Here is a 24,287-nt window from a genome sequence, read left to right as displayed (position 1 = left end):
AGACGACACTTCTTTTCACCAACTGGGTATTTAAGACAAAGGCGTACGGTTTCAAATTATTTACTCTGACAATGATGACCTACTCGTACATACCATTTGCCCTCTTTTATAAAAAGTCAAGTAACGTAATAAAATTCATTTCATTACATATTCGTCGTCCTCCAGACTTTTTCATGTTTTGGAACAACAAAGCAATCGAATATGATTCAATTCCCTGCCTTTCCTATCCAATTTCGTTATTTCAATTTATATTCCATCTTCTCATGAAGACATTTCTATACTTACTTACTAATATTATAAAGCTGAAGAGTTTGTTTGTTTGCACTAATCTCCAGGAACAGTAGTTCCTATATCGGACCAGTAGGTCCGATTTGAAGAAAAAAATATTTGTTAAAAAGCCCATTTATCGAGATAGACTTTAGACTATAGGTAAACACCACCCTACAGCCTATAAGGGCGGAGCAGTAAAGAAAAATGTAGCAAAAACGGGAAATGTTATTCAAACTATATTCACGCGTACGAAGTCGCGGACACAGCTAGTTTGAATTGAAATACGAGAACACAAATTTGTCTTGTAACCTCTACTAATGACGCAAATACCGACAGCAAAATAGATAGTAATTAACTATTCATATCGTGTTTCATATCTTTCTGTTGTGTGCAACTTCCTCGCTCATCAATTTGTGTAACACAAACAAATAATTGGGTCATGGTACTCTTGGTATATTGTTACCACGTATCTACTAGTATCCTTGTTCTGGAAGTTCTTTATCATACTGTTTGTTGAATTATTATTAGTTAAACACAGGCAAGCTTCCAGCAAAATGGGACGAAGAGTTTGAAGAGAATAACGAAGAAGCAGGAGACGTCCTATGACTGAGATGATGATGATGATGATGAACGAAGATTGTGATCATTTATGTCAGCAGTGGACTGACGCATGCTTACTAAAAATGATGATGAATTTCCTGACATCAATTCGAGACAAAGATCCCAGATGATAAATTAAACCAAAAGCCATACAGTTTTACATCTCTTTTGAGATTCCAAGCAAGGCAGTTTATTACTTGGTCTTGTTACATCAATTTTATCGATCTCACATTCATTAAGTATGCTAGAGTTCCAAGAATTGTACCTTTTCGATAAAAAGGACTTTTGGGCTCGTCTGAAGGCTGATGATGTCTTGTTTTACAAAGAGGCATATTTGGTTACTGGAAACCCTTTGAAACAATGGATGAAGACGTCAGCGTCTTTAGAGACTCCCAAATCAATTGAAACGGTGTGTCTTTTTGAGCATTCACTCAATAATTACTTAAAGGGTTCCAGTGATTTCAATTCAATAGCTTAATGTCACCTTAGCATTTTAGTTTCCCACAATTTTCAGCTATTGCCTTTTACAATCTGCAACATTTTTTCACTTTACATTTATCTTGCAGAACAGCGCTTATTACATCACATAAGTCGCCTGTACATACTTTCAGCAAGCTATTATTCATTTCATATCTCTGTGCCATTTCCTATACCATCATTTCTCTGAAAAAATTGGTCTAACCAAGTAGGTCACACATAAACAAGGCTCGCTACAAATTGACTGGGCTATTAATTTCGACGGATGGTGTAAAAGCTCCTATTTCCAGAAAGACGATGCGGGGTCTGTTTACACGTTACGACCGGTGATATAGGATGTAATTACGGCACATTTGAAAGGCAAATGAGGGTGAAATGATAATGAAAGCGCTGTTTTGATGTATGTAATTGAATATTCAATTCTATGAATGTAATAGGTATTGGATTTTTTGCATTAAAATGTCTATTCGTTATTGAATCGCTAAGTGTGCACAGCAATTGTACTAAGAAAGAGTAGAGCAATATCAAGTTACTTTTGAAATCCTAAGTCTATAAGAAGGTTTTAGGAAGAAAAACATTTTGAGATTTCCCAAAAAACATACTAACCGAAATCCACAAATTTAAAGCCATTATGAAAATTCATCATTCTTATTTTCTTATTGGTCTTCTTATTTGGTCATTAGCTAGTATGAAAATTGTGAAACTTTTTAGTCAGCCTTGAAAGCAGTTAAGAAAATCACTACCTACGTCAAAAGGGCTAGTAAATTTTGGACAATGGTGTCATGTCCGAGTCAACTTCAATGCCAATAGTACCAATTCATCTGGTGGTCGCGTGAGTTTTGTGATTAGATGCCATGGTCAGGCCATAACCATCATAGATAGAGGCAGTAGGCCCGAAGAGGAAGCACTCTTCGAAAACTCTAACATAAAATCTCAAGTAACGTGCTCAAAAAGCGCCCTGAAGTAATGTAGGGCAGAAATGCTTACTATACTATAACTAAATAATGCACATAAACATTTATGGTAATTTTAATTAAGTCTAAACTAAATAACACTACATACTTCGAATAATGGCTGCGCACACGCATTTTGAACCTTCTGATCATTGCTGCATTCTGCTATCACAATGAACTGCGTTAAGTAACTACGGCCATTGAGAATATTGGACAGCTATTGTTGGAGACTGAATATTGACTGATCATTCAGAATTTCGATAAGAACAACAGTTCCTCTTATTCAGTTAGAGACAATAACTTACACATGTGCATTTATTTATGAAAAACTAAAGGTCTATTAATGAGCTGCTAAGATCTGTTTCAACACTTCACAACAAGAAATATCTGGTATACTTGTAACAAGCCTTTAATTGTTCGATAGCGCTATCTCTATCTGCAACTTAAAAGCTAAAAAGCTAAGCAAGCTGGTTTTAACAGCTCCTAAGCTAAGCTTAAAAGCTTTAACTTAGGAGCTGTTAAAACCAGCTTGGATTAAAAAAGGAGCATAAAACTAGATTCCAACTCAAGCATAGAGAAATCCAAGCTCCAATATAAAGCATGACCTTTGTGGTATTTTTGGATCGAGAAATCTTGAATTCAGGCGTCAGTTGGTAGCTCTAGATCCTAAAGACCGTCTCTAGATTGAATTCCAGAAATCCGAGCTGCAATAAAAGCAAGCTCAATACTCGATCCCCGGCTCACCTATAACATACGTCAGTACTAAACCCGTAAGCTACACCAGCCACACAAAACTCATCTAAAACATAATTTACCCAACGACATGTATTACATAAAAGTACGGTCGGTACAAAAGATAAGGTGAAATAGGTTTGTCATTAAATTGAGACTCTCTTAAAGGGGTATTCATATTGAAAAGACATGGCTATAGACAATATACTTACCTATTAAATATAATGGAGAGTTAAATGTTATAGAGCTATTTTTGTCTTCACATCTTGGAGAGACATTAATTCTTAAGATAGCATTCGGATCAAGACGACCGCGACGCGAGACCGCGACTCGAGACCGCGACCGGCGACCGGTCGCAGGTCGCAGGGCGACAGCTACTTACGAATCTTCGCGACACGAGTCGTGCGACCCATACGAAACTCAGTATGTTAGAAGTTACTAAACTAAACGGTTGAATTCCATCCATCTGTAAACAATAAAAATAAGTACCTTTTCTAATAAAAATATGTATCATTTGAACTTACTTGTTTTATTTAATGCTTTTCCAATTTTTTCCCAAATATTGTCTCTCACAGTAGGTATTATCTTTATAAGCTTGAAGTCTCGTATCGAATACAGGTGCGTTTTTACTTACTAATTCTATTAAAATTTCGTCTTCGTGCGAAGAAAACACGGCCATTTTGCATCTGTCGCGCCACGGCACTGCCTTGTGAGCGACCGAGTCGCGCGACGCAAGTAGCCGGCAGGCCACGCCCACACGTCGCGCGACTCGGTCGCTTGCATCCGTCAGCACTTCCTATTAAGGCGATTAGAGTCCTCAATGACCTTGGGCGTATGACCTTCACGCCGCGAGCAACACCCGCGTACCCCGCACCAAAAACTCCGATTTGACACCGATCAAAAATACACGGGCATAGGTAGATACAGAATAGACTTAAGAAGAAGAAAACAGAACTTTATTACAAGCTTTTATTTAGCTTGCAATTTATGATGTATGTAGGTAATTACATAAATGTTTGTTCGGGTGGAATTTGCAAGCTGAATTAGTTGCAAGCTGAATTAGTTAGACCAACTTCCTGACGACAACTAGGCTAGATGACAAACCCCTGACCCTGTATAAGCAAGTACCTAATGTTATGTAAGTAGGTACGCTACTTTGAAAATCATGAGTCTTCAATTCTCTAAGGGAAACTGCAGGGTCTGATGATGGAGCTGGAATGTGGCCATAGGAATAGGCTAGTTTCTTTAACCCTTCATTTGGCAGTGATGCTTTTAAGCAACAACCACTTTGAATATTTCTACAGCACCAAATAATAAGTTTTGTGCAAATCATTCGATTTTGTTACAAAGCTTAGTTCAGCAAAACACTAGTAAATCGGTCGTCGACTGAGTTTTGAGTGATTTCATATCCATATTTCTGTCAGACGCCAAGATGACGCGCAATGAGAATAACAAAGACGGAAGTTTTATGATTTTGTACTATTTTATCATCTCTAATTATTTTTGTTTTGTCTAAATTTAATTCATGATAAATCAAACTAATCATATAAAGCAATATTTGGCGTAGAAATTGTGTTTTCTAATACATGACATGCTTCCGAACCTCAATGTTGCCTAGAAGCAACAGTGCCAAACATCTAACAAATTAGGTTTAGNTAGTTTCTTTAAAAAAGACTTTTGGTCCGTCAATTTTACATTATCAAAAAATATTGGACACAGGATATTTTTATTTTTCAATTAAGAATAAGAAATTTATTTATAATGTTCATTACATGTCAAATTTTCAATATATTTTCTTATTAATCATAAACAATTGCAGTATTAATAAGAAAGAAATACACATCATGTCCAAATAAATTAATAATACAAATAGAATTAATGTCAATTCAATGTCAAAATAAATAGTGTCAATAATAATTAAATTCCAAACAGTTCGTCAATTTTATAGAACGCCTGCTCGATCAACCACTTTTTTAATTGAAATTTGAAAGAATGGAGTGATACCGCTTCTTTCACTATTTTAGGCAATCGGTTGTATACTTTAGGCCCCAGTACGTGCGTCAAAGAGTCAGACTTTCGTAGTCTACCTGCAGTCGATACTAGTGCTTCGGCGAAGCGAGTGTTATAGTTGTGACGATCCCTATGTCTCACAAATGAAATAAAATAATTAAACAAGTAATTACGAAGATAATGATGCGATGAAATTCCGCGTGACGACACAAATCGCCACATTTTTAAGCATGCCTTGACGTCATGTGCCACATCTTCTGAACTTTGGTGCGCTTCATCTCTTTAAATTTTCATAAGTTTAAAAAAGTGAAAAATACATTTAGAGTTTTTTTTTGGTAAGTTCACCGACGGTCTTATTCAAACTCTTGCTACTTTCTTGCTTTATCCACGAAACATCCCTATTCTTCGAAATTATTACGATCTACAAACGGAAAATCTCTGCTACTACGCCGCAGTAAATTCCCCATCATAAATAAAAAGATTTTTTTAAAACAAGCTCTTGTATGCTAATAATTTTGGTTTCATGACATGCTCCTAAAATTCATCACCTTATAAGAGGATTTCAGTTTTTATCTGCGAAACTTTTTAATAATATAGGTACGTTTCATGGTTTGGTAATTTAGGGAAGTTTATTTGCACTTAACATGAAAAATATGGTATCAATGTACTGAGTACCTATGCACCTTCAGTGGCAACAACAAGGTCTACTGGGTACCTATAGTCTACTAAAGGCATGAAATAGATTAATTTCACTAAAAATTAAAACCAACTCCAAAACGAATCACCAAAAGGTAGGACACCGACACCGACTCCGAAAATGGCTAATTTTGTAATCAGTATCCAAATTTTTAATAAGCTCTATAGAACAATTCAATACCACTTTATCTTAATTTTTTTTAATGTGACAGGAGGCAAACGAGCAAACGGATCACCTGTTGGTAAATGATTACCGTCACCCATAGACACCCGCAGACCCAGGGGCGTTACAGGTGTTATTTTTAATTGTGGTATTTTCGCGAAGAAACATATTTAAAATCTAATTCTAATAAGTATGAAAAATATAAATTGTTTTCTTCACGTAAATCGATTAAGTTACAGATTCTGACTAGCTCCTAATTTGGATACTGATTGCAAAGGCCTAGTAAATAAATAACGTAATAATTTTTCTACTTGTATTTATCTAGTGCAGTTGTTTTGGAGTCAATTATAGTTTTTTTACACTAATAGATTCTATTCAGGTAGAAAATAGCGTCTGAGCGCGTCATAATTCAATTGTATTGTCTGACTGCACGTACTCTATGAACAATTCTGACATAAAATCTATTGTCGAACAAAAGCTGGGTTGCACCATCTTACTTCAACTTTGACAAGCGTCAAAAGTCTGTCTAACTCCATACAAAAAACACCGGTTATCGCCAAAGCTACGGTCAAAGTTAGGTCACGTCAGGTGGTGCAACTTAGCCAAAGAAAAAATTCATTTTGATCGCTAATGTCAGTTTGTAGCGAGTGACACAACCTCCCCGTCTGAAGGCCAGCGGCCGACTGCCGCCCGCACCCCGCGAAGGCCCCCTCAACAGCAAAACGTTCGGAATTTATCAAAAGTAAAATTTATGAATGAAAGTAATGTTCGATTGAAAAACGCAACGTGTCATTTAAAGATTAAAGAATTCCCAATCTATTCGTGCAAAAATCTTTTAAATTAACATAGCCGTTTTGGAGGAGTAGGGAATTTAAGTAAAAAATCGATGTCCCGTATTTATTTTTTTAATCCAAAACAAAGAGACGTAGCGAAAATTCAAACGTCACAAATGTAGTCCTTGAACTGTTGTATAACATATATTTTTTTCAACTATTTCTGTCCAGCAGTAAAAGAGGAGTAGGCTTTACAAAATGCCCATTTGGCGCGGATTGAGGACACTAATCGCCTTAATTCATATAAAGCAGTGGGTCGCGGTCGCCGGTCGCGGTCTCGAGTCGCGGTCTCGCGTCGCGGTCGTTTTGATCCGAATGCTACCTTTAGGTGATTTATGACAAAAAAACAAAAATCTGCAAAAGTTTCCATTACTATTTTTTAAATGGATCAGCCGATTTGATGAGCGCTCTCACACTTTTAATAGAGGCTCATGATGTAGATAACGATGTATCAGATACCTTCTTTTTAAAGGTTTGGAATCTGCGTGGCTTAGAAGATTCCGTTGAAGATCTCTGTTGATGGCTGACGATCAGTTTAGTGTAAGGTAGGTATAATCCATCGGCGACGGTGGTACCGCTATCGCTACAGAATAGTATGAAAACTGTCTAATGTAGTCTAGAAAAACACCTTTTGAGATTAGTGTTTCTTGCTAAAAAAATTAACAAGAGGGGCTGCGGTTGCGGAAGTTGACGTCGCTCTATCAACTTGAATCAAACTGATAAATAAGAGCTTTTAATTCATATTACCTTACAAGGTTACAGACTCAACCCCCAAAATGCGGGGCTGCGGGGTCTTGGGCAAAATGGGCCAAGGTCGCCCGGGGCAGGACACAGCCTCTTTTTATCTGTGCAATTTTGGGTTGGTTCATTCAAGGATCTTATCACGGTCCGACCTAAGCTCTTCTACCATTTTACTAAACGACAAACAATGAAATATTTCGTTTTAAGATTTGGTTTGATAAGACCAGTCCTAAATATTTCTATTTTTTTTTTACCTTTTTTATCAAGCTAAAATGCAATGATCAGTCATGTTGACGTTTCCAGGTTTTGAAAATACTTCCCAAGTTTATTAAACTCTGTATTTTATAACAAGAAAGTATGACCATTGTTTATCTCTGATAAGCTTTGTCTAAAAAAGTTGTCAGGACACTGGACATCTTTTTTTTTTAAAGAACCTATTACATCTATGTAAATAAAAGAAACTAGGTATATCAGCAACATGCTCTGCATCATTAAGTTTTATACTTCGTTCGACAACACAGTAACTTAACTCTACCCACAAAATTCCAAATCAAACTCATATCAAGTTAAAAATGTTCTTACTACAAATAGACATGTTTGTTTAGGTCTAGTCGAGTGGTTTGGTTTCAATGTAAATACGGGTAAGTAAGTAAGGTAAGGTAAATAATAGTTAGGACTTGATAATTCCAAGGAGTTTGCATTTTGTTTCTTAAGTGTTAACTATTACAGACTTGCTATGCCAGATTAACCCTTAAGCAAATTAAGCAATTGCTGAAGGCATCACGTCCTGGGGGCACCAAAGAGCATAAAAAAATCTTGCTAGCACCACTAGCACTTAAAAACTATGTAGCGCGAATTTAAGGCCCGCAAAAGTCGCAAGTCGTATTTAAATGTTTAATAAATACGTAATAAACACCTAATACTGGGTTACGAGAGTTTAGGCATCACGGGCAACGGGTATAGATTACTTAGTTAGGGCATCAAGTACCTTGTCTTAATTCGTCACTGCAGGTAGACTAGTAGTGGTAAAGAACTAATTCCAGAGGTATTAATAATAAGCTATATTCATTCATAAGCTTTCATTCATAACCAATCAAAATTAATAACTTTTGGCACAGTGAAAGCTACAAACACTCAATCAAAGTAGACAAAATGAAATGACAATACAAAATTAAGGAATTAACAGTCAAACAAAGAACAAAAGAAAGAAGAGAGGAACAAATTCATTAATTATGAGATTTAACAAGCTCACTGCGTATCTTAAAGGTATTAGAAAGAGAAAGGAATATTGTTATAAGGCATTAGAAGGAGAAAGGAAACGAATTCGGAAATGGGGCCAAGGCTCCATCGGCCTTGGGCTCGGGATCATTAAATATAGTCCCGCAAGAATAGCATCATTCATATCTATGGAACCCATTTTGGGAAGATATTGAGGCTATTTTTGTCTACCCGCAAAAATGTATCTACTTTATGAGCTTAGAAAATAGAAAAATGTTTCGCAGCTATAGAAAAGCTTTTTGAGCTTATTGTAAAGTCTTATAAAAGATTGTGTAATTCTTAAAACGGTCGACGTTATTAAAACAAAAACATGCAAAATTGATTAAAATTATGCACATAAAATGCTCAAATAAGAGACGTTATTCAAAATTATTTTATTGTTTTACCGTCAAGTAAAATTTGAGTTTTAAATCAACTTTGGTCCTTCGAATCGAAATAAGCATAATCATGAAAATCGACTTTAAAAATGATGAGGGGATGCTGTTACTAAAAGACCTAAACTACATTCGAATCGAAAAAAGGCGAACGAAATCAGCATAATCATTAATGCTTTTCAAAACGACCCACAGTACTAAACCATTTACAGACATGCATAGATGATGTTACCTACTAAAAGATAGCCCTTCTAAATGGGTCGTGACTTCCGTGCTGAATTTTTTAAAGAGGCAAGTTGCAGATTCATTTAACGTGTACCTAGCACATCGGACTACATAATTTTGTAGCAAACTAGCACCTATTACAATTTACACAAGAAGCTACAGAGTTTAGCTTGATGTGATGTGTACAGTCAGTGTTAAATAGTTCGTGACACCCGTGACAGTGACCAAAAAGTTGATAACACAACTTTATTGTAATTTATTGTATAGATCGTTTCATCCACGAAGACGCTCCCCACCAATCTTCCACTAATGTTTGAGTGTTATCGGTACACGCTAAATCCATGAGTGCACACGCACACTACAATAATGACGCTCGGATTGCTCGGATCAAACTCCCCGCACCCCGCGCTTCTCTCGACCAAAAATTGGTGGGGCGCATCTTCGTGGATGAAACGATCATAACAAAGACGTGCTGCGAACTTTTTGGCTATTTTATGTGTCACGAAACTTTTTGACGCTGACTGTAGGTAGGTACTTTGAAATGCGTATCTTCATCGTTTTATTAGCAAACGAAGTAAGGGAGAGTCCCCTAATTTGGACCAGTTTTTTTCAATCCCATTTTACACATAGTTTTCTTTTGTTTTTGCTAATGTCCATGGTATATAATAAAAGATACATTATTCAACTTACTATTTCATAAGTATTAATTAACATTATTGTTATATATTTAGCACAAATCAACAAAGTACGAGTTCAGAGCTTCGGTCCAATTTAGCCAACCGGTTCGATAATTTGTACCACAGGGTTACTAAATTGCATTTCAATAAATTTCAAGCCTTTAAAAAAACTATGGCAAAATATTATACGATACATTCTTAACAAATTAGGAAACGAAGAGGAACAGTAGTTAATAACATAGACAATCGATATTGTTTTACACGTTATCACGATTTTGAGTACAAGTTTTGTAATTCCAATTATCGTAACGCACACTTGTACCTAATCTACTTTGCCAGTCTTTTGCTTTCATTTATTGTTAGTCAAACATAACTACGCTATTATAACTTCAAAATATGATTTACTAAAAAAAAATTCAAAATCCTTTGGTAAAGTTTCATACAACTTGATGTGGTACAATTTAGCCGACTAGGTGATAGTGCTTTTAAAAAATCGGTAAAAAATATAGCTTATAAATACCGAAAAATGTTTCAAATAATTGTAATCCACACTAATTTACGCTTCTAAATAATATATTAGAAACACCCTGTGATTAAATTTAACAAAATTACAATCTAAACATGTATTGTCAATAGTTACTTGAAAACAATGAAAAAATACTTTTCAAAATAAAACACACGTGTTTGTTGTCACGGCAAAAACCACATGGCCGATATTAATTGATTTTAGTTGTGTATCGCTGAGTGTTGCAATTACAGACATTCAATAAATACTTTACGAAATATGAGGGTGGTACAATTTACCCGGCGGTACAATATACCGAACTCTCCCCTATGTAATGTAGGTTATAATAACTCGGTAATGTTTATGTGAAGTTTATTAGTCACGCGCTGGTTAGTAAAACGAAAAAGCCAGTAAGTGAGTGTTATAGTTTTTATTGATGTCAACAAGCAGTTTTTAGACAAGCGTGTTTGTTTATTGCATGAAAACACTAGGAGGCGTGCAGGGAACTCGTTTAATGCAGTAATAAATACGTTTTCAAGACAATAATTTAGTGTGACGAAAATACATAATAAAAGAAGCTTCACAATACAAAATATTTACATTTAGACATGAATTTGGACAATTATAAAGCAGAAGCAAATAAACTAAGGTATATAACTTCTATTTATCTGGTATCGATAAGTGCTTTAAAAATATATTGGAAAAATCAGGTTGTGTAACCAATTAAGCTCAAGACACGATTATATCTCAAGCTCTAAGCTTGAATTAAATTGGATTCAATGAAATTGAAGCTTTTGATTAAAAAACAACAAATAGATACATCAATATTTAGTTAGATCAATTATAGAATACAGAATGGATTTTTGTTATTTATTACCAAATCACACAGATCGATATTAGAAAAACAGGTCACATTTAAAGCAAAAAAAGGGAGTGAAATTAAAAGCAAAAAAAACTGAACAAGGAACAGATACAAAGCAAAGGAAAAGGCAGTAAAATTATAAGCAACAAAAAGAAACAAAAACAAATAAAATGCAGTTAGTAAGGATGAGTTTCTATTGCAAGCTGGTTACTTCTACAACACTTCTTCAACAAGTGAACCTGTAGATGAAAATAAGCAGCAAGGTTAGTGATAAAGCAAAACAAAAAGAAAACAGAAATCAATGGTAAGTTAGAGTAGGCGCACACCGTTGATTTTTAGTTGGCCGATAGTTGTGCCCGATTTTAATTTGTATGAAGAATCGGCCAAATCGAATCGGCGTAGTGTGCGCAATCCCATACATGCCCATACTGATCAACTGCCCGACTAAACTATCGGCCGACGAAAAATGAACAGTGTGCGCCTACTCTTAATGTTAACCAAAATAAAAGAAAACAATTATTGAATAATAATGACGTAACTATAGCTACGTTAATAATTATTATTATGAATAACTATGTAATAAGTATTTATTTGTTTTTTTTATGTTATAAGCAATGCATTGACCTAGTTAGGTGGATAGTATTTTTGTTTTTATATTATTACTTTATTCAAAATTAATTATAAGATCTCCGCATAATATTTAAGACCTCATTTTTAATTAAAATTTCTGAGTAATCTAACACCAGTGAATTATGCAAAGGAATTTAATATAATTAAATATACATTAGTAAAGTTATGGTAATTATGAGTGTACCTCATGCATAGTGTGATTTAAATAAATGTTAAAGATTTCATAATGTATTCAATGATAAACAAGTACGTGAACTGGTTTAATATTCGTCTATTATAACAGACGCTGCTCTAGATTGAATAGATAAACAAATTAAACTGCATTGATATCTACATAGATAATTATGATAATATACATAATATACTTGGAATAGACCTAAATAGATAAGTTTTGTAGATTTTATTGTATAAACTTAAAACAATACGTGATTTGCTTCTTGTGAGTTCAATAGTTCTTCAATATAATAAAGTAGTTATCAAGTACATACTATAAATGCCTACGAATGAGTTTAAAAAGCACCTTACTTATTAAAAAGTGATTTATCCGTAAGTACATTTTACGTCACGCGTTTGAAATAGAAAGGATTATCAAATCCATTACAAGTGTATTAGAATGATGCAAGTAATTGTTAACAGTGAAAGCAATTTTGTATGCGCTGGTCAAAATTCAAATACATCGAGATGACTACGCGAAAGCGCGTCCGTTCAAGTTACGACACTTGCATAACTCTACCAGCGAACCAGTGGCTCGCCGGCCAGCCATCCAGTGGCTCGGCTACTCACCATGCAACGGCGATTCTCAGATCCGGACAGATGCACTCCTCTCCTCACAGCATCACACACCGTCCGAGAGCACAAGTCGCGAAACTACACAATACACAGCCACAAATAATATAGGTAGGTACACAAAAACCCAACGGACCCACGAAACCTGTTCCCCGGCACAAACTAGCGGCACTTGTTGCAAAACACAAAAAGATCGTAATGAAAAATCAACGAAAATACGCACTCTCGTTAAAATCGATATTTTAAATTATTATGTTAATTCAAAACACGTAACACAGTTATTGGAACACTTAAAACACTTTTCTGTTATAAAAGCCCGAGTTCGTTTGTCTGTTTTGTTTAAATTTTATTTTATAAATAAAATAAATCATAAAACTATTGTGAGCTGTCACTATCCGTCGGGGTGGCACAGTGCACGGCGCGCATGCGTGGAAGCGACCGGCAGCGCCACCTGCGCGACCGAAACTGACGTGACGACCAGTGTTGCCAGTCGGGTCTAGTCAGAAATTACCAGAAATATAAAAAAAAGTAACCTTTTTGAATAAAAAGTAACCTTTTTGAATAANTAATTTATGTCTTTACCACGAAATTATTAAGATTCTAACATCATTAGTGATTAGGATGTTGCTTGCTCGTGTTTATTATTTTCTTTTGACATTTCAAGTGACAAGCAGTGTTGCCAGTCGGGTCTTGTCAGAAATTACCAGTAATATAAAAAAATGTAACCTTTTTGAATAAAAAGTAACCTTTATACCGGGGGGTGCGGAGCGATGATTGTGTAAGGTTGTTCATGGATGGAAAATGAATACAATATTGATCATCTAAATACGAAAAGTGACCAGTCGTATAAAAACGTTTCATGGATTTGCGTTTTATTATCGAAAAACATTCGCTAAAACTCATTTTTCTTAACAAATAATAAATCAAATTCAAGTTTAAATGCACTTTATGACATAATTTTTAAATTGTCACTATTAATATTTTTTACTGAATAACCTGTAAAGTTAATTCTACACTTTCTGAAAAATCACCTAAAAGTAACCTTTTCATTAGTGTAACCTAAAAGTAACCACAGCAGTTCAAAAGTAACCAAAAAGGTTACAAAAGTAACCTTCTGGCAACACTGGTGACGACCCAGCCGGCGGCGGGGATACCGTTTCACAGAACCGAACCAGCCGGTTGCCATATTTAAAAATAAAAGCACCACTCCCGGTGCAATGGCGGGAGCATCGTCCATTGGTCCATTCATAGATAGGAACTTTTGCAAAGCGCTTTCAAAACTGGACCATTTCTTACAGCAAACGCCTATTTATCTCAATCAAACTCTATTAGATAGATGCATAGATCTTGCAGGATTCAGTATTTCGATTCCGAGATTCTAAGCTTGGTAGATCTTATAAAATACAACCGTGGCTTAGCCTTACATTTCAGCAGAATATGGAAATGTTATAGCTACATGGAAGAGATAAGACAAGGATACAGGGATACCTATCACCTAACTTCTATTGATAAAAAATAATGTTTTAGAGATTTCTTCTAAAGTTTTAAGAACCCAAAAAATGTAGGTCTCTCTACAAAATTATACGGCTCTATAGCCGTTTTCAGAAGCAGTGTGTTTATCCAAAGTTTTCAATAATCTGGAAATATTGTAAAACTTATTCCTGCGCATAGATACCACAACAAACCTCTGAGGAGCGGAGCCAAGCCATCGCGATGACAATTTCATTCAATTTGGTACGAAATTCGAAAAGCGATTTCAAATAAAAGAAAAAAATATATCATGTATCTATCAAAAAAGAGGAAAATTTTGTTATTGTAGATTTAAACACCAATGTCTTTCAAATTGTCGTCATTTTTATTAACAGTTTTACCGTTAGTTTTTCTGTTAAAATTTAGTGATTATTATATTAGTTCGTTTCTTATTCTAAAGATAATTAATTGTATGCGTGAGATGTCACACATTGAATGAGCTTCGAAGTGGATCGGTACTCGCCAGCGTGGGCACATATAGCCCTTTGTGCGGATCTCACATGGACTACGGAACCCCCTGATGAATTCATTATAGCTAATCAGGTACCCATAGCCCTATACAGCAGACCAGTCGGTATTTGCCTTTGCAGTCAGCTGTTTGACGTCAAAAACTTATCAGAAGTATCGAAAAACCACGTGGAGTAAACATTTTATTGGATTCCTCTGAAACCAATCTATGAAAACAATTTAGCCACCAACAGCGAAAAGACTAATTGAAAATTCGCCTGTCAAGGGTGTAAAAAAGCTTATAAATCCATGACCACCTTTCACGTGAATGTGGCAATCTAGACCTGCAGCGAAGAAACACGAAGGGAGAGGAAAGAATATTCCTCCAGCTAGAGTGTATGATTCCACCGACGCTTTGCGTAGATGCAGTTTAGTGCACGCAGTTACTATGTCTAGTCTTCACACACCGCTGCTTACTTTTATTACTGTTATACCTACTTTTAAACACACGTAGGGCCCACTGCATATGCTGAGAATGTCCCTTGTGCCCGTACTTTCTCGAGTTTGATTTCTGTTCTGTTTCGATAATCTTTTATAAAAAATCTGCAAACATCCATCATACCTGAAATAAGTTTCATCTAAGTACATAAAGTCGATAGATAATAAGCCTACATTTTTTCAGCGCCTATGGGCACAACACTGCCGAATATCGCAAGTGCTACAAGACGCAGCAGCAGAATCGCAGAACTTGCAGAAGAACAACGAATTAACAGGCAAGAATCTAATCCAACATAGCCCGCAGAATTGCTAAACTCGAGTGGCAGTAGGCAGGGCACTCGTAGAGTTGACGGCCGTTGGGGCAGAAACGTTCCTGAGGGCCGGAAGACGTAGTGTGGGCAGGCCTTCTACTAGGTGGACCACGATCTGATGAAGGTCGCGCAGGACTGGTCGTTGTAGAAATCTTTAGGGGAGGCCTTTGTCCAGCAGTGGACGACATTTGGCTGAAAGGAACGAATCTACAATCTTGAACAAAAACTAGTTTTCAAAACACAGGAGGTAATAACGTATTTTTCAAATCCATAGATAAAAGAAGCGTATCAAGCCAGAGCCAAGAGAACGGCAGCTGTAGTGGCAGGAGAAGTGTAAAAGATGTTATACCGGAATCGAGATTAGCACAATTTTATGGAAATTTCTATTACGACGAAGTCAGGTAAACTCTCCATTTAAATATCAATCTTAAAGAAACACTACAAATAAGACTAAATTGTTAATATGACATAGGTACCTACTAAAGTGTGCACCAATGTATGTACATTATACATACCAAAACAACTGGTCCCAATTCCATAGGTATACTTGAGAAATCTTGAAAAGTAGCACTTGCGTGTACGAATTTGCAGACACAGCTAGTTAATTTATAAATACTTTGCACTATTAACACTTAGGCCGCAGCCTCGAGTTTAGCGGGCAGCGGGGCGGGAGCGGCAGGATCTTATGCGTAAAATAAAATAGACCGGTTCTCGAAAACAGCGGCGCGGGAGCGGGCAACGAGCGGGCAGCGCACTCCTTCTTTTGCCCACAATAAATCGAGCGTTAGGAATAAATTTGAATCGAAATAAAATTGTCGCCGTTGTTCAGACATTTCGTTTGCGAATAAAAACAAATATCTCGACAACACAACCCCGAACACAACACTTCGCCGCTAAAGCGCCGCGCGAGCTGCCCGCTTGTTTCGAGAACGGGTATGCGTTGCCCGCCCCGCTGCCCGCTAAACTCGAGGCTGAGGCCATACGACCAAGAATACTTCCTTCTGAATGATTTCAATGATGTGTCATACACGGAATATGCAATTGATTTTTCAGAGAAAAATGTTATACCAGTCCTAACGAAAGACCAAATGGACGAGGGTACAACGGACAAGGATGTGAAAACTCCGATCTTACGGAATGTTGGATGCTACCAGAGGTGAGAGATCTTTACTATTTACTCTTACAAAAGAACTAGATCGACGATCTGGTTAAGGTCGCGGGAAGTACCTGGATGCGGGCAGCACAGGACCGATCGACGTGGAAATCCTTGGGGAAGGCCCTTGTCCAGCAGTGGACATCATTTGGCTGAAACGAAAGACTAAAAGTATGTATTTGGAGTACATCACTAATACTTTTATCAAGGTTGAATAAGATGACATAGTTTCAGTCATCGCTTCTTCTCAGCACCAATTTTCCCGAAGTGATGCCGATAGAGTTAGCTAATTTTGGAACATAGGCATAATAAATAGTAGGTCCCTGAAATGGTCTGAAATTACTTATGCCCGTTTTCACCATCAATCCCATAAGTGACCCCTAATGAAAACAAAATGCCTGTTATGGGTCAACATAGGGGTCACTTAACAATTATTAGAGATTGATGGTGAAAACGGGCATAAAACTTATAATAATCCTTTAAACGCCAAGACTTGAAAGATTTTGTTAGTAAACCGGTATAAAGCAGAATTGTACCTGTAAAATGAGAAATCTGTGAATTTACTGATCTTCGCCAGGTGGAGTACTGGTTTCGGAAGCTGGTAGACGACTCGCCAGACCGGAGCTTCCCTCGTCGCCGCCGCCAGTACAGGATGCTCACCGATGACGATTTGTGCGTCTTTCCTTCTATTTATTTTATAGGGTTTGATTCGGACAACTGAATACCAAACCACAGAAAAAAAAATTGTTCTTTTTTAAATTTCTACGAAGATTTTTCTGCAAATAGGCTTTTAAAACGTGCTTTTTCACTTCCCAGTATTACTTAAGCCCTACCACTGATTTGGGACTAGTGACCCTTGCCCCCCCCCCTATTACACTCGACAGCAAATAAATCGCACCACCCGCGACAAGCATTTTCAAACGTATGCATCCCTACTTCCCACCAATATTGGCACCAATTAAAAGCCTAGTTCTAAACTTCATTTTATTAAAGGAAAGATTTTTACCCCAAAAATGTGTCTTTACAAGGATCTAGAGTCACTTTTTCAAAAAATAGGTAGTTACGCTATAGCCATTTTTTATGACTATAAAACTGTTAAGTTGGGATTAATCGCTATCCATCTGTTAAAGAGGACACGTAACAATCACCCTGCATAAAGATCATTGAACTAAAAGAAATCATATTAGATTACACCAAGGCGAACCGCTTAATGTTAGGAAAATATGAACGCGCTCCTAAAAATGCCGTTTTTAGTAGCCCGCCGTCCGCTTACCGCATCAAGCACAATCCAAGAAACGAAAGAGAGAAGACTAAATTAACCCACCATAAAAATAAATAAGAAAAGCAGCACAAGAAACACTAGATATGGAAAAATAATGTCAAAAGACAGCGAAAAAGACGACAAAAACACAGAACCGCATATTATATCGACTGAATAGTCAAAAGTGCAAACAAATCAAATTAATAATCGAAGAGAGAAGATTTATTTAGCCCAAGACAAAAAAAAAAAAGAAATATTCGACTCAGGGAAAACAGACAACAAAGAAGACGACAAAAACCCAAAACCACAGTTATCGCAGTAGTAATTATTTAAAAAAAAAACAAAAGTGTCAAGTTTTTCAGAGGTTGTGGATAAATGGAAACAAAAATTTAAACATCTACTATCCAAGAAATAGAAAAGAGTGAATTCAATTTTATTATGACACAAAGAAATGAAGCATAAGAAATATCTGACCCGGAACATGTAAACAAAGAAAACGTCAAAAACTCAGTAGGTACCTACCTAACACAGACCTCAGGAGAAAAATGAAGATAGCCTAGCAGCAGTACAAGAACCAAGACATCTCACCAAAGGCCAGACCGCCCGTCTCATCACAGAAACGCGCAGTCCTACCAACGATATCAAGAAAAGTAGCATAAAATTGAAAAAAACAATGAAGTTAGTCTTGTAGCAGTAGAACTAAGAAAAACCAAGCCGCCTCAACAAAAGCCAGACCGCCCATCGCATTGCATCAACGCTCAGTCCGACCACCAATATTAAGAAAAGAAGCATAAAATCGGAAGAACAATGAAGCTAGTCTTGTAGCAGTACAAGAACTAAGAATAACCAAGCCGTCTCACTAAAAGCCAGATTAAGCTAAAGAAAAGAAATACAAGAAGTGTTTTACCTGGAGGAATATAATAGGCAGAAAATAAGACGATACAATTGGGAGAACAATGAAGCTAGTCAAGCAGTACCTAGTACGAGAACAAAGAATAAACAAGCCACCTCCCACACCAAAGGCTAGACCGCCCATCTCATCGCACCACGCATTTAGTCCTTCCAACGACACTAAGAAAAGAAGTAGAAGAAATAATTAATCTGGAAGATACAGAGACGACAAAAACTTAGTACCGCAGACATCAAGAGAACAACGAGGCTAGTCTAGCAGCAGTACATGAACCACGAACAACCAAAGCCATCTCATCTCATCAAAGGCCAGACCGCCCATCTCATCGCATCAACGCTCAGTCCTATCAACGATAACCCGTCTTTACCTATTTTCCTAGACCAGGCTCAGGATGCATATCTACTTGGTTGTGGTCGACCGGTTGCGGTTTAAAAGACGCAGCGGCTAGTCGGCCGTCCCCTCCCATCCCAGAGCGTGTCTTTCCTTAAAATCGTGCCCCCTGGTATACCGGTTTGACCGGGACAGGCCTCGTCCTGGCTGGGTCGGCACTATCGTATCGTATCCATCTGTTAAAGAGGACACGTGTGATCATTATTTGGTTTTATAACCATAAAATTTGGTCTAATTGATCCCAGAGGTGAGCCCAAAGTGAGGTCTTTTTTCAAGTCACATTTAATGGTATATGTTAATCATTTATTAAGAAATTAAATGTGTTTTTCTTTAAGGATATTTATTGGGCTTTCAAATAACACCAATATTGTTGGGGCACCATTATTGTGTCAAAAGAAAATCTTTAAAGTTCGCGTCGCGGGTGGTGCGATTTATTTGCTGTCGAGTGTATTTACCTAAACTTTCATCTACATCCTAATATTGGCACTAAGCTCTCTTTATTCCTCTAAACCTGGTCCACTCCACTCCTGCCGGGCTAGGAATTAGGATGCGCGCCTTATTAGCGTTAAATCGCCGAGCTTATTAGCGTTAAATCGATAAAATAGCGCGATAAACGCTTATCACGGCGTGCATCCCAGGCCACCTAGCCCACTGGGCATAGTAAAAATGACGATCAGAAATTAACGGGCACCGATCGGCAGCTAGCGAGCGCTGGGACTCGGCTGGGGCGCGGGCGGCGGGCGAGGAGGCTGCACTGGCCGCCCGCGTGCTCAGCGTCCGGCCCCTGTGGGCCCCGCAGGCGCCCCGGGCCCCCCGAGCCCGGGCCCCAAGCCCCCCGCCCATCCCGCGCAAGATACGGGCCCGGCGCCGGCAGCCGAGACGACTGGCTGCGCTCGCGCCGCCTCCACCGGCGTATTGCTTGGAAGTACCCGCGCAGTTGTTCTGCGATCCTACTTGTAAGGTGAGTTTATGAGAGCTGTTTTTATGGAGCAGATGGGTAAAGCCATTGATAAGCTATCGACATTGCAAGGTTGCTCGCGAGTTTCCTTGTTTAAGCAGTAAGTCAAGAGGCAAACGGGTCTTCACATCGCGAAGTAACCATATGTCCCGCGAACCAGCCTCGCAATGTCGATACCCGCCTTTACAAACAAAGGGTATCGTGATTGAGTTGCCTTGCTAAATTGTAACAATTCGTAACGTAACTTTCCTAGCTAAAGAGTAGGAGTGCCGCTGGAATAATTTTAAATGATTCACGTATTTTTTTTTCTTTCAGTTTCAGTTCGACCCACCCAGACCTCCTCAACTTACTGAGTGCCAGCGAGCGATGGGCCGTCTCTCAGCTAGCGTGCAAGCAGCTATGCGGGCGTCGGCCGCTCGCTGCCCGCCGTATCGCGGCACCAACGTCAGCCGGTACGCGCCCACCGGTCAACGACCCGCGCGCTGCCCCGACCGACGCTACGGCGTCTGGTGGCCAAGGGATCACCCCTCTCCCCGCCTCGATCACCGCTTCCATCTCACACACCTCCCCCAAACCCAGACGCAAGAACAAAAGAAAGCAGAACCAGAAGAACCCAAAAAGGAACCGGTCCCAGAGGAAACAACCGAACCCGAACCTAAGCCAGAGGAACCACAAACGTCGCCTGAAAAACCGGAAAGCTCCAAATGCGAAGAAGTAGCGGCCGATGGCCAGCAACCGTCGACGAGCGCAGCTGCGTTGGATACCAGCTTGCGAAAAAAACGACTCTACAGCACCGTCCTCAGTATGAGCGCCCCTGCTCCCCTCAATTTGAGCCCTGTAGGATGCGTGAGGTTGACCCAAAAACTAGTCGCGCCTGGACTACTCAAACTGAACCCGAAAATCGTGCTCCCATCTGCGCGGATACGACCGCCAAACGTCGACAACAAGTTCGAAGAACTAGAAAAGGAGGCTTTGGAACAATACAAAGCGTCTGACGAAAGTATAGACACGAAATTTCGTGAGTTGGAAAAACAGGCAGTTGAACAGTACAGCACTAGCAATAGCAACACCAGCTGCAGCAGCGGCAATTCCGCAGAGAAGGGCACGTCCAGTCCCGCAGCACCCGAGGAGGCAAAAAACAAGAAGCAGCCGGCAAAATTTCATAAAGAAAAAGCAGTTGACAGCGTCGTGATATACTCCCAAAACTTCCCGGACCTCAACGCTAAGGGGCATACATCGAGTGTTATGAATTTAAAAAACTTCCACACCCCCCCGAGGGGGGAAAAAAAGGAGCAAACTCACAGACCTAGTAAACTGCGGAGCCTGAAGAACGATTCGCAACGGGCGGCCTCCGATACTGATTACGAAGCGCGCGAGGCGAAGGGCCACAAGGGGCCCATGAGGTGGACACTTCACGTGGTGCCGCCTAAGAAAAGGCACTTGACGTTGTGCGTCTCAGACTTCTCTTCAGACGAAGAAATGGAGGACGCTAGTGGTTCAATAAAGGATGCTGGTCCGCGTATGAAGAACCACGTCGGCAGCAAACTTAAGATGTCGGCCCACGGCGCGGGAGACCTTCATCCCATCATGAGGAAAACGTAGCATTATACACTGGACACCCACCAGTCGGTGTCGAACGCAAACGCGATTGCTACTCATTTATTTTTACATTTTACACGCTCGCCACTGAAAGTTGAAGAGGATAGGAGTAAATTGTGAAAATGTCTCGCCGGTCACAGTGAAGCCGATCTGAATAAAATTCCTGTGTGGTGTCAATGTTTGGAGTTTCATCATCAACTTTTAGTGGTCCGAGGTTTTTGATATTAATATTGTGGTGAACGGAGTTTTTGTGAGATCCGAGAAGTGTATCGAACTGTCGTGACCGGCCCTTGTCCCGTGTTACATAAAGCTGTTTTAGCAATGTGCTTATTTTTACTAGTCATAAATACTTTGTATATATATTTTTGTATTTTTGAATTTATTATTGAGTAAGAAAAGTAATTTCAGTTCATGATACAGGGTGACGAATGACGATACGAAATTTAAATTGATTAGGTAATTAACAAAAAAATAAATTGTATGCATTGTTTAAACTTCAGGCTGTTTTTTTGGATAAGTTAAAACTAAAAGTAAAGACTTGAATATTCAACAATAATTATATTAACTTTGGAATGGTAAATAGGCTCTTTTTGAAACATATAGGTACATAAGCTCTCAGTGACATCATCATACCTTAAAATTATAGTTTTCATCAACTGTCAAGAAACTTCTCTAGGTCTGTAGGATCTTCATCCAGTTGTACTTGCTCTAAAGTGATTGGAGAAGCGGGTGCAACTGTAACAATAAAACACAGGCTATTCTTCTATTCCTGTAAGATTCTTAGAAAAGCTAGCTTTGATTGTCCAACTTAGATAATTTAGGAAAATTATTTTTATTTGTCATAATATGGATTTCTATATAATGTGACAGTGTTTAGTTTTACTTTTAAAAATATTTATTCATTTTAAAAATACAGATTCAATGCAAGTAAAAAAATAAACAAGTTGAAGTAATTTCGGAAAACATGGAGATTAAATATTATTATTGGAAATAAACTAAATAAACATTCAAAACGAAAAAGTACGCAAAACAGGGCAAAACAAGTAGGTACTACACCATAGACACTATATTTATAAAAAAAACCTTTCTTTATGCCTCTCCTGGATTAATAATTTTCTTAAATTACTTGTGGATTACTTCAATGTTAACTTTATAAAAGATTACATAAAATCCTTACACCACTAAATACATACCTGATGGGACGTTCCCACTGATGAGATACTTGGCCATGTCGCACTGGAACGCCACCGCGCTGTGGTCTCTCTTCGCCTGGAACTCGGCTAGCTGCTGTCTCTCCCGCTCTAAGCTCTGTTCCGTGTTCTTCTTTGCTAGTTCACTGCGGATGCTCTCTAAAGCCACTGAAACATTTAAGTAGTTTTATTAATTTTTTAATTATTTTCAATAGTTTTTTTTCTTTTATTTTATCAACAACTTAGTTTTGAGAACTATGATTTCACCAATGTCATGTCAAGCAGCTTTGACAAAGTTACAGGGTTTTTAAATTTCAGAATTCTTAATAAAGTTATTACAACTTAATGAAACAATAGGTAATATTCTAATAAGACTTATTGAAAGAAATATTAAGATGCTTTACACGAAATTTACTTTCTTCAGGTACCTACCTATTCAATAATTGCATTTGTTTAGAGCATAAAACATTGTCTTCATAAGACGATACTAAATCAATTTAGATGCAGTTTATTCAGATATTATTATATCAGATAGTTAAATAATAATATGTTAAATAACACTGTTTGTTTTCTTAACAAAGTAAATAAAATAATAAATAAATATGAATCTAAGGATTTTGGAGCTAATATGCCAACAAACAAACTGTCAATACCCATTTTCTTTTCTTTGTACATAGTGAGATGATAATGGTGGTCAAGTTTCCAGCTTTCCATCTTGCTCCTCTCCACAATATCCTCAAATTCCACCAAATCTTCTTCCACAGACTTCAACAAGGTCTGTACGTTTCTCAAACTGTCCATACATTGAGCTACACTCGCAGTCAAGTTTGGTAAGTGGGACAATGCTTGGCTGAACTCGTTGGCAGTCTGCAACTTAACTTTTGTAGTTTCATGCAGCTCTAGTATCAATTTGTCAACTTCATCAGCTGCCTTAGCATTCTTATCCGCGTTCTCGTGCAACTCTGCCCATTCCTCTTGATATTTCTCCAACAAGGCACCACCAGCACCATAGTTCACTTTAGCTTCAGTCGACCCCTTTTGCCTGTCTTTAAAAATGTTTTTCACTTTCTGCACTTCTTGTAATGTCTGCCGTATATTGCTGTTTGATGTCAGCCCATCTTGCACCACGGAAATAAATTCTTTAAGGTTTCCTAACATTTTTAAAACGTAAAATATAGTTTTTGTTCAACGTAAACATTGGCTATTGCAGAGAAACCTGTCAACCAGG

General features: G+C 37.9%; 3 protein-coding genes across 4 annotated transcripts in view; 1 reads left to right on the top strand and 2 right to left on the bottom strand.

The window, feature by feature from the left end:
• LOC114361508 (uncharacterized) overlaps nucleotides 1–13,262 on the bottom strand; it is an 85,056-nt gene extending 71,794 nt beyond the window's left edge. For both annotated transcript variants that reach the window (XM_028316562.1, XM_028316564.1), the window contains exon 1: nucleotides 12,810–13,262. The gene's annotated coding sequence lies outside the window, so the exon portion shown is untranslated. The remainder of the gene's footprint in view (nucleotides 1–12,809) is intronic.
• A 1,355-nt stretch (nucleotides 13,263–14,617) lies between these two features.
• Nucleotides 14,618–22,346, top strand: LOC114361512 (uncharacterized). The gene is made up of 7 exons (XM_028316570.1): nucleotides 14,618–14,885; nucleotides 15,472–15,562; nucleotides 15,873–15,999; nucleotides 16,652–16,754; nucleotides 17,329–17,423; nucleotides 20,018–20,273; nucleotides 20,586–22,346. The coding sequence occupies exons 1-7, from the start codon at nucleotides 14,778–14,780 to the stop codon at nucleotides 21,870–21,872; spliced, it is 2,067 nt and encodes a 688-aa protein (XP_028172371.1). The 5' UTR covers nucleotides 14,618–14,777; the 3' UTR covers nucleotides 21,873–22,346.
• Nucleotides 22,347–22,412: 66 nt separating this feature from the next.
• Dysb (dystrobrevin binding protein dysbindin) lies at nucleotides 22,413–24,287 on the bottom strand. The gene is made up of 3 exons (XM_028316569.1): nucleotides 23,713–24,287; nucleotides 23,063–23,227; nucleotides 22,413–22,604 (listed from the first exon to the last, which is right to left on the bottom strand). The coding sequence occupies exons 1-3, from the start codon at nucleotides 24,215–24,217 to the stop codon at nucleotides 22,522–22,524; spliced, it is 753 nt and encodes a 250-aa protein (XP_028172370.1). The 5' UTR covers nucleotides 24,218–24,287; the 3' UTR covers nucleotides 22,413–22,521.

Source organism: Ostrinia furnacalis, unplaced genomic scaffold, assembly GCF_004193835.3.
Source record: "Ostrinia furnacalis isolate ACB-3 unplaced genomic scaffold, ASM419383v2 OfSCF5765, whole genome shotgun sequence".
Taxonomy (NCBI): Eukaryota; Metazoa; Arthropoda; class Insecta; order Lepidoptera; family Crambidae; genus Ostrinia; species Ostrinia furnacalis.
Note: the sequence above shows the minus strand (reverse complement) of the source record. Positions and strands in the feature narration are given on the sequence as shown.